The sequence below is a fragment of the Arachis ipaensis genome, chromosome B7, assembly GCF_059453495.1.
Source record: "Arachis ipaensis isolate K30076 ecotype BB chromosome B7, ASM5945349v1, whole genome shotgun sequence".
Classification (NCBI taxonomy): domain Eukaryota; kingdom Viridiplantae; phylum Streptophyta; class Magnoliopsida; order Fabales; family Fabaceae; genus Arachis; species Arachis ipaensis.
In genome coordinates this window covers 28,358,842-28,370,021 of record NC_142442.1, presented here as the reverse complement: position 1 = coordinate 28,370,021, position 11,180 = coordinate 28,358,842, and the positions used below count along the sequence as shown (strand labels likewise).

General features: G+C 29.2%; 1 protein-coding gene across 1 annotated transcript; it reads left to right on the top strand.

The window, feature by feature from the left end:
* The first annotated feature begins 4,925 nt into the window (after nucleotides 1-4,925).
* On the top strand, nucleotides 4,926-10,288 carry DDB2 (damaged DNA binding 2). The gene is made up of 11 exons (XM_016311536.3): nucleotides 4,926-5,473; nucleotides 5,569-5,659; nucleotides 6,222-6,349; nucleotides 6,824-6,946; nucleotides 7,049-7,137; nucleotides 7,229-7,349; nucleotides 7,629-7,720; nucleotides 8,035-8,164; nucleotides 8,281-8,529; nucleotides 8,631-8,827; nucleotides 9,362-10,288. Exons 1-11 carry the CDS (start codon nucleotides 5,198-5,200, stop codon nucleotides 9,579-9,581), a joined length of 1,716 nt encoding a protein of 571 aa, XP_016167022.1. The 5' UTR covers nucleotides 4,926-5,197; the 3' UTR covers nucleotides 9,582-10,288.
* Nucleotides 10,289-11,180: the final 892 nt, after the last annotated feature.

Sequence of the window (11,180 nt, the reverse complement as noted above, 5' to 3'; positions counted from 1 at the left end):
CATAAATGTTGTCTAAAATAAATCAATATATTTCTTCTAAAATTTCAAATTTTCCTCTAAATATTTAAACAAAAATTATTTTTCCTTCTTTAACTAAAAAAAATTCACAAAATACATTCATCACCTTCATAATCACTTTATTAACATTTCAAAATCAAAATCCTATAACTAACACTATCTCCAATTCTAACTCAATTTTCCCAATTTTACTGTATTAATGCACACATTATGCATTTTTTGTGTGATATCTATTTAAGAGAATATTTTTAACATTTTAAAATTAAGGAAGAGAATAATAATCTAGTCTTGGACATTAAAAAAAAACAAAAGTTCACCTCAAAAATAGTAGTACTTAAATGCCGACACTCCTAAAGTCCATTCATCACATTCTGTATGTGAGCTTTATTATGCATATGCATATTGCTATATTCTATTAGAATCAACAAACATGCATGTGAAATGCTGTTGCTTTTCATTCAAGGTAAATTTTTTGGTGTAGAAAGAAAAAATTTTCTACAACTATAGATTTGTGTTGTTTTAGTAAATAATTGACAAATGTCCTTTAAATAAGAAGATAAGGTCTATCATTTTAAAAGTGAGATGCAGTTTTATAAGACTTTCTTTCTGTTGCATGTGAAAATTTTAATAATTAGACTGATTAATTATATTTAAAATTTAAAATGATTAATTATTTTAACATGATAGTGTTGTGTACTAATTTTTTTCGTATTTGGATATTACAAGAAGAAATACAAAATGAAAGTTTGAATTTATAAGTTTATGAACTTATAATACTATGTATATTATTCACTCATTTAATATGTAACATTCATTATTATTGCAGTAGAAAATAAAAATGAATCTTTTCTATTTTTTTCTATTGATATTGTTAATTATTAAGTGTATTTTTTATTTCATAATATATTTTTTTAGTTTTATTTAAAATTACATAATAAAAAATTACACTTTATCATATTTATGTAAAAAAATAAAAAATTTATTCCCCAAGTATAATTACTATTCTTACTAGTGATCCTCCTATGATCATTAACTCTCATATATTTTTAATTTTTATAAAAATTGTTTAGGATGGATTGATTTTATTAATTATTCTCTTAAAAAGGAGTAATTTTTATTATCTTGGATTTTATGAATTTGGACAAAAAAAAGCTGAAAACTAATTTTGATTAGCTACCATTCGTTTAGTTTTATTATAAAATAAAGTTAAAGAATCAATTTTCCTTTATTTGAAACAATTATAGAAAAAAAATGATTGTATTACTATTATTATTCAAAAACATAAAATTTATCTTTATTATTAAAAAAAATTATTCTTTTATAAAATACTTGTATATATATAAGAATGAGAATGTTATACTAAAATTTAACCGATAAATAAGAAAATTAATTTTTAAATTTTAAGATATTATTTTATTCTTATATATTTTTTAGTTAAGAATGAAATTAAAATTAACTCGTATAAATATATACTAATGGATATATGTTTCAATAAATTAAAATTATGTGATAAAATGAAAAAATGTGCTTTAAGATTTATGGAGCAATAACAAAAAAACCTGACTTCAACCCAAAATGCTTTCTTTTGTGCAAAAACAAAAAAATTTCTAACACATTATAATTAATCATGATAAATATAATTATTTAAGTTAAGTATTAAAACTCTTACGTGAAAGAGAGAAAAGGTCTTTATACTTCACTTTTAAAGCTACATCTCACCTGCAAAACAACAGACTTTGTCTTTTTTTTTCAAAAACACATGTCAACTATTTTTTGTAACAACACAAATCTATGTATAAAAATTTTTTTTCTTCTACACCATAAAATTCACCTTCATTCAAATATGATGAACCAATTCTCTGACATCCTCAGATAATTATTGGCTTGTTGCCTAATAAATTTAATTTGAAAATCATACGCTTTTCATAAATCTTTTCCATTAGCACAATGTCATTCATTCTTAAGCCATAGTTACAAAACAAAATAATTGGTTACGCCATTTTAGTTACAAACTAATTGTCCAAAGCAAAGCCAAACAAAATAATTCAATTTCAAAACCAATTTCAGTTTTTTTTTACTCTTAAAATAAATTTTCTTTATTCATTTTTCTTCGCACACACTTATTAAAATGTTATAACTTTAATTCCAAACATATCGGCCAAGTATCATGACTTCTAATAGAATTATCAATTACTTTTGATGATTTTGTTAGTGAAGTTTTGGATGTTTTTAGTATGTGGTTCATATGTTTTAGGGATAGCAAAATTTTTCGAGACGCGAAAATTTTGCGGGAACTGTCTCGAATGGGGATTCGATTATGGGAAATTTTTTTCGCAAAAATGGGGATGGAAAACAAAATTCTCCCGAAGCAGGTGCGGGGACCCGAGCGGGAATCCCCGCTCCCGTCCCGCTATTCTCGAAATTTATGAATTTCCTGAATTATCCTTAATAGTTTATTTCTCATATATATTTTTTAGTCATTTCTCACACACACATATATATAGAAATCCAAAACTCCTAATCTTTATTTGCATAACCCTTCTTCAATTCAGATATCCCTAACGCTGTCCATACTCCATCCAACCTCTTCGCAGCCACCCCCTCGCCACCCTTCTCCCCGCATCGTCACACCTCATCGTGCCATCACCCTTACCGCGTCGTAATTTCTATTTGCGGCGTTCCTTTTCGTAACTCTGTCGTCGTGTCCATTCTCCTCTCTGTTGCCGCGTCTCCCACCTTGTCCACTACTTTGTTCTTTGGCTCGTCGTTGCGTCCCCCCATTGTGTCATTTAGACTTTTTGTATAAAATTTTGCAGTTTTTGTATAAGATAGATACTTGCAGTTCTATTCATATAAAAATTAATAATTAATTAGAACTATTATGGAGATCAGGAATGGAGTCTCCGCAGGGGAATGGAGCCCGTGAAAAATGGAAATGAGGAGTAATATTCTCCCATGACGGAAAATAAAAACGGAGATGGAGAACAAAATCTGAAGGGCGGGAATCGGAACAGGGAGGCATCCCCCGCCCCCATCCTATCCCGTTGACATCTCTAAATTATATTCGCTTGAATAATAATACAAGTTAAAAATAAAATTTCAATAATAATATTATCAATAAATAGTTGGTTTCTAATTATATCTATTATCAATGGTCAACACTTGTATAGTATGACACTAATCTACACACACAAAGACATATACAAAACTATTCACAATTCCATTCCTATCTTTTAATTAAAAGCTATGTTGTGTATTTAATCTATAAATGTTGTTACATTATTCGACCTTTCCTTTTAAATTTTTTATATATTCTAATATAGTAAACGAGGATAAAATGATAAATATGTTAAAATATAAGTGGTTAAATTTTAAAACAAAATAAACTATAAAATTAAAGAAAATGGTGTATGAAAAAGATGAAGTAGAACACTGAAAAAAAAAATTATACACAAAGGTTTGGCGTAAAAGACACAAAATAAACTAAGAAAAAAAAGTGAAATTAAATGGTGAAAATGTAACTCTATTAGTTGGCTATTAGTTGTATAATTTTCAATTAGGTGTATATTGAAATTATCTATATATTAATATAGAATATACATTAAAATATAAAATTCTAATAATTACTATATATAAATTTATAATAATTAATTTGATAGCTAATTTTTTTTATGTACATATAGTATTTTTATATAATTTATCTATTATATCAGCATGTGACGTAAAATTCTAAAAAATGGAGAAAAATAACACTTTACAAGCAGACGAAGATAATTGTCCAAAATGTCATGGAAAAGAGGAATGTTGCTTCATGTTCTATGGGATTATCCTATATATCTTACGGTCTGTATTAACAACGTTCACAACATGATTATGAGAATTGAGTTGAATTGACCGTTTAATTGAGTTAACTAAAAATTGATGACTAGATTAATTCTATTCAAATAAAAAATCGATTGATAATGGACTAGTGAAAAATAAAAAAAAAAAAATCGGTAAAAGAACCTATTAATTAATCGAATTGGTGTGAATTTTTAACAATTAACTTATTTTAAATAATAAAACAAAAAATCAACTTTTTTTAGAAATATATATTTTATATATAAATATATTATTTTATTATATTCGGTTCAACTCTAGATGAACCTTTAAATCTTTATACTTCTAATTCTATTATTTTAATAATGATTTGATGTTCAAATTAAAGTATAATAATTCACTACAAAAAAAACATTGAGTACCATTAGATTTATTAATGAATTTATCAAAAATATATGTCGGCAATATATTTAATTACTATAATTACCGTCGAAATGAATCTGACAATATAAATATTGCCGGTAATTATTTACTGGTAAATTTTTTTGTTCGCCACTAATTACCATAAAAAATTTTATTGGTAATTTTTACTATTGGATTTTCTCCGAATAAATTCGACAGTAATATATTATTAATTAATAATTAAATTAATAATTATCATCGGATTTAATCGACGATAAATCTGATTATAAACTTAAATTTTAAATTTAAAAAAATTGTTTAAAAATTAATATATAATTTTAAATATTTAAATTTAATAATTTTTAAACTGATAAATAAAAAAATATAACATTAATTAACTCAAAAAATAATTAACTTAAATAATAATAAATTTAAAAAATTATAATAAATAATAAGTCAAAAATTAATTCAAACAATTAATAATAATAAAATAATTAACTCAAATAATAATAAAATATTTTTATAATAATTTCGTTTGCATCACCAATAAAAAAATAAAAAATTATAATTTTTTTTGTCTATCCAGATTTTTATACTTATTTTGTTTATTTAAAATAACAATACTGGTAGTTCCAAAGAATGAAAGAATCAAGTAAAAGTCATTGAACTTTCCCTTTCAACTAAACAACGGCGTAGTTTCCGAATTTGTCCTTCCATAGGTGAAGGAAGAAATGGAAGACAAGAATCATTGGGGCATTTCCGTAATTTAAATAAAGCGTGACGTGCGTTACTCCAAAACCAACAAAACCAAGTCGTCAAAGTCCCCCCTCCGTGTCTTCCCTCAAAAGGCTCAAAAACCTTTCATTCTCTTTCGCTTTTTCTGTATAGTACTCTCTATAACTCTGTTTTCCCCCCAAACAACAGAAAAAAAAGGTTGCTCCTTTTTTCTCAACCGCCAATGGCACCCATAACTCGAAAAGCTTTCTTCCCGAAGGTCATCATCGAGAGGGACTCCGACACTGAACACAGTTCCTCAGAAGAAGAAGAGGAAGGGCTAGAATCACTTCAAGAAGAAGAAGAAGAAGAAGAAGAAGAAGAAGAAGAAGAAGAAGAGGAGGAGGACAATGATGTTAATGTTGCTGGGAATGGGAACGCGGAGAGGTTGGAAGTGGGTTTGGATTGTAAGAGGAAAGGGAAAGCACCGATCACTATCACTCTCAAAAAAGTTTGCAAGGTTGAAGTTTTATATTATTTAGTTTTTTTTAAGTTCATGATGTTCGTTGCTGTTTTGGTTAAAAACAAAAAATGTCAATGTTGATTGTTTTATAGGTGTGTAAGAAGCCTGGACATGAAGCGGGGTTCAAGGGTGCTACTTATATTGATTGCCCTATGAAGCCTTGCTTTCTCTGTAAAATGCCTGGTAAGTAAGTAACTAACTAACTGTTATATTCTGCTCATTGCTTTGTATTGTTGTTCTATATAGGACTCCTTTGTTTTAATTTCTTTAAAAGGTTTGTTTAACACTTTAATACTAAAATTTAGTTATAGTGATAGTGAATATGGTCATGGAATGCTTAAACTGATAGTGATTACCAAAATGCATCAAAATGCCCTTTTTTTTCATAGAGAGAGGAGAGGGGGTTCTATTTTTCGCTGTTGTTTTTAAGTTGTAATCAAGAAAAGTATTTGTTTTACTTAGTGACATCATCAGGAGTATAACATGTATGCCACTACCATATACTTCAATGAGTATGAGTGAGCATTGAGGTATTCATATATGTAGAGGATATTTTATGTTAAAACTTAAAAGCTTTGATCGTTTAAGAATGTTTTCCCCCTAAATATCCATTTATTGTGGGATGCTCATTTTTGTGACATTGTTTCCATTTCCACTCTGGCATGATAACAACTTGTTAATTTCTCTAATTTATTGGTAATTCTTTGTTAATGTTCTTCATTTGCTGTGATCTTTTGAATTGAAGGACATACCACTTTGACTTGCCCTCATCGGGTGACCACTGAGTATGGAGTTATTCCGGCACCTCGCAAAAAGACACGTAAACCATTGGAGTATGTGTTTGAACGCCAGCTAAAACCTTCTGTTCCTTCGGTAAGTCTGAGCTTTTTTTGTTTTTTATTTTTTGATAAGAAGAATTTCATTGAGACAAATGGAAGAATCATAGAAGATAGAGGATAAGAGTTCCTCTAACCAAATAGCAAAACAACTAGGAGTTTTCTAAGCGCCTTACTCTTTTGCCTGTCTATGCAGTGCTATTGTAATTTATCTTTTAAGCCATTGATTTGATGGTATAAATATAATGGCATTTACCCTATGCTCAGCCTAATTAACCAAGTAGATTTTGTACTTTTAGGCAGCCTTTTTCAGTTTACTTGCTTCTAAGCTATTAGTGTTAAGTTCATCTGCTTAGTTAGCCATTGTAGGATTCTATGAAGTTTACATGGTTGAGATGAATCATTGGGTTTTGCTAATAATTTTACATGAATGTGTTTTCATTGTTATGGTTATTTATATGACACAGCTGTATCTTACAAGATTTTCTTCGTTATATGCATTATGCAATAGATCAAGCCCAAATATGTGATCCCAGATCAAGTGAATTGTGCCGTTATTAGATATCACAGTAGACGTGTAACTTGTTTGGAGTTCCACCCGACAAAAAATAACATCCTTTTATCTGGAGATAAGGTAATTATAATAAATTACATTCTCATTATGTTAGTCCAGATCACTTTCCAGTTTACCTTTTTTAATGCCACTGATTGTGCTTTTCCTTCTTTGACCCTAAAGAAAGGACAACTTGGAGTTTGGGATTTTCAGAAAGTACATGAGAGGATGGTCTATGGTAACATACATTCTTGTATTCTGAATAACATGAAGTAAGTTGCTTTATCAAAAATCATGAAGTAAGTTGCATTTATTTGTATCTGTGAACTCAGAATCTGATTCTCAATATGGAAAATTTCGTAGGTTTGATCCTAGAAATGATTGCATGGTCTATTCTGCATCCTCAGATGGAACAATTAGTTATTCTGACATGGAGACTGGAATATCATCCTGTCCATTGAACCTGAACCCTGATGGATGGCAGGTAACATTTTTCATTTCTGATATGTCTGGTTTAACTTCTTGACTATGATGTGCTCAATGTGTGGGTTTTTGTTTTGGCCTGCTTTAATTTTCTGCTTTTAATTGGAATGGTTGTAGGCTTGTAGCAAGTTGTTTTACTTCAATTTTACTTCTGGGTAGTTTTGGCAAGAAAAGAGTGGTAGAAAATAGAAAAAAAAGTTAGAAATGGCCATTCATTGAAGTTTCCCTAAATGTTTTTTTTTGTCTATTTACAACATTTTTATTATAATGTTTTGTTTAGGGTCCAAATACTTGGAAAATGCTCTATGGCATGGATATTAACTTTGAAAAGGGTCTTGTGCTTGCTGCCGATAGCTTTGGCTTTCTTCACATGTAAGTAACCTGGGTTGGTATTTTATTTCCTAAAGTTTTTAATTTTATGAAGAGATATCCATTCTTGTTAGGCATTAGTATCACTTAATAACAAAGTAATGAATGCGTACATCACACATGGTAAGCTTATGAAAGTACTTGATAATAAAGTACTTGATATTTGCATCCACCAGAGCCTGAATTTGTTCCTAATATGAAAGTTTTCTTTTTGTATTATCATGTCATTATTTTTCTTGAATAGGGAAAAAAAAAATTGTTTCCTTTTAATCTGTAGCTATGTGTCTTTAATCCGTAGCAACCTGTGGCATTTACAGGGTTGACACTCGCTCCAACCACAAGACTAGTGATGCAATTTTGATCCATAAAAAAGGTCGAAAGGTAGTTGGTCTCCATTGCAACCCAGTTCAGCCAGACCTCCTATTGAGTTGTGGAAATGATCATTTTGTGAGTTCTTACTCTTGTCCATACAAAAGTTATTCAGTTAAAAAATGTAAATCTGATGCTCGGTGCTAACTGTATATATACTAGTATTTAAAACATGTAATGGCCTCTCTTTTTAGGCTCGTATTTGGGATATTCGTCGAATAGAACCAAAATCATCCATATATGAACTTAAGCACGGTGGTGTAGTCAACTCAGCCTATTTCTCTCCAGTGTCTGGGTGCAAAATTCTTACCACATCACAAGACAACCGTCTTCGTATTTGGGATTCAATCTTTGGAAATATGGACTCCCCCAGCCGAGAAATTGTTCACAGTAATGATTTCAATCGTTACTTGACCCCTTTTAAAGCTGAATGGGATCCAAAGGTATTATTATTTTAAAGTTAAAGTTTGTGCTAGTTGTTTATAATGTTTTATTTTTGTAAGTTGCTTAGGGACAATGGGCAATGGCATGTGTGTAATTGCAGGATCCATCGGAATCGCTTGCCGTCATTGGTCGTTATATAAGCGAGAACTATAATGGAGCTGCCTTACATCCCATTGATTTTATAGATACCAGTACCGGACAATTGGTAGCTGAAGTCATGGATCCAAACATCACAACCATCACTCCAGTGAATAAGTTACACCCACGCGATGATATCCTAGCATCTGGAAGTTCAAGGTTCGAATTTTCTTTTTAATCAGTCCTAGAGAACTGGATAATGATGCTTGTGAATTTTTTTTTCCCTCCATTTTATCCATGACAAACTTCATGTTACCTTTGCTGTTGAGATTTTCCATATCCAAATAGAAAATTTTGAAGGCCTTCTATGATTTGAAAGAGCATGTTTGGTTTTTGTTTTTGTTTTTATTTTCTATTTTTATTTATAGTATTTTCTGTTTTCAGGATTTTCTGGAAAAAATAAAGCTAAAACAGGAAATAAAATGAGTTTGACTTTTTAACAAAATTATGAAAGCAGAAAATATTGAAAATGAAAATAGAAACCAAATAGACCCTTATAACTGGTCTTTGACAAGTGCTTTTAGGACCATAAATTATTATGAACATTGAAACTGGTGATACTATAATCAATTCTGACATGGTACATACATAACTTGATCTGATATTCTGTTAATGATAGATCATTAGTGTTACCAATAATGTGTGAAAAAAAGCTGTAAAACCATGGTGTTCTGAGTCTGATTTGTTATTCAGATCTCTGTTCATATGGAAGCCCAAGGAGACATCTGCGCCTGTAGAGGAGAAAGATGAGAGCAAAATTGTGATTTGTGGAAGAGCCGAGAAGAAACACGGTAAGAAGAAGCGGGATGACAGTGACGAATCAGATGACGAAGCATTCCTACCCAAGAACAAGAAATCTAAGTCGGAAAAGACCAACTGGAAATTGACTAGCTGCACCAAGAAGAAATGCTGAATAGCGAAGTCAATGATTTCTTGTCAATGATTTTTTTGATGGAAAAATGCTATTTTGATAAGTCAGTTATCTATAATTGTCTATTGTTATAATGAGAGAAAGGAGCACATTGTTTTTTGTAACTTGAAAAAAAAAAAACATTTCTCTCACTTTATAACTATAGGTGACTAGTAAATGGACAAATTGGTCTTTTAAATTTCACTAAATCAAATTGGTTTTCCAAATTTCTCAATGCAAATCACGTTGGTTTCTCATATCACTTTAGACAAGGACGAATGTGGTTGACTTTGGTAAATTTGGAGAATCAATTTGATCTAGTGGAAATTTAGAAGATTAGTTTAACTAACGAGTGAAATCTGAGGGACCAATTTGACTATTTAAACGATAGATAACTATGAAAAACTATTAGTTTTCAGGATGGCATTTCACTACTTTTGATCATTGCATCTGCTAACATGTCATGGCTTCTAAGTTCTAACTTTCCATCCTGTTTTTTGAATGGATCTTTCTAAACGGAAGTCATGGTATATTTTTGTGCTATAGTGTGTCATATTAGAAGGCAATGCTAATGGCACTATAGCATTTTAGGAAGTCATGTATATAGGTTATGTTGGATTGTGCCTTTTTTTTTTCTTTCTTTCTTTTTGATGATTTTGTATAGTTTTTCACTCTTCAAGCTATAAGATTGAACAAAGGTATCTTTATGCCTTTTTTTTTTGTTGGGGGGGGGGGGGGGGTGTCTGACTCTATGCTTATATCTTAATTTTGATTTTGATTTTATTTTTTTTAGATCTTACACTGCACACACTCACACACACTAGAAAGGATTCTATATTTAACTCATGAGATTTTGATTTTTCTTTGTGTGAAATCTTGAAACCCTGTTTCTGTTCATTAGTTAATTACGGATAGTTCATTCATATGTTAGAGAGACCCAAGATATAATTTGAGAGGGATACTAGTCTAATCAGTGATTAATTTGCTACATAACCCAATTTTTTCCTTCAGAAAAAGTGATTAGTAGTACAGACGATGTTTGTTATTTCCACGGAAAAAAATTGTTCCTATTCTCGCTGGTTTAATCTTTTTTGCTTTTGTTTTTACAATATCCAAGTCAAATTTATTTAAACCAAATTTATATAAGCAATTATAAAATTAAATATAGTGTGTGTTTGGATTACAGTTTGTAAATAAAAATTTGTATAAAATTGATTTTGATGAAAAGTAAGTTTGTGTTAGCGTGATTTATATTTGACAATCTTTATATCAAAATAAATTATAGTAAAATGAATGTTTAAATTATACTATTCGAAATTACTTTTAGATGAAAAATTAATAAAAAGACATCAATTTAAATATTTTTTATATTATCCTATCATTTTAATTTAAATAATTAAATATTATTTATTAATTTTATAATAAATTAATATTTACTTACTAAATTAAAATAACATATTTTTTTTGGTGACTAAATTAACGTAACATATGAAAGTTACTATATTATAAAAATTATAATAAAACATAATATACGAACATTATAATTATAAATTTTACGTAATCGAATAAAAAATAAAAAATTTCAACCAAAACAAAAATATT

Bases quoted from the DNA above. Each gene is read 5' to 3' on its own strand.
- DDB2 (XM_016311536.3), top strand. From the start codon at position 5,198: ATGGCACCCATAACTCGAAAAGCTTTCTTCCCGAAGGTCATCATCGAG. The intron at 5,474-5,568 runs GTTGAAGTTTTA...ATTGTTTTATAG, and splicing joins CTCTCAAAAAAGTTTGCAAG to GTGTGTAAGAAGCCTGGACA. The intron at 5,660-6,221 runs GTAAGTAAGTAA...TTTGAATTGAAG, and splicing joins CTTTCTCTGTAAAATGCCTG to GACATACCACTTTGACTTGC.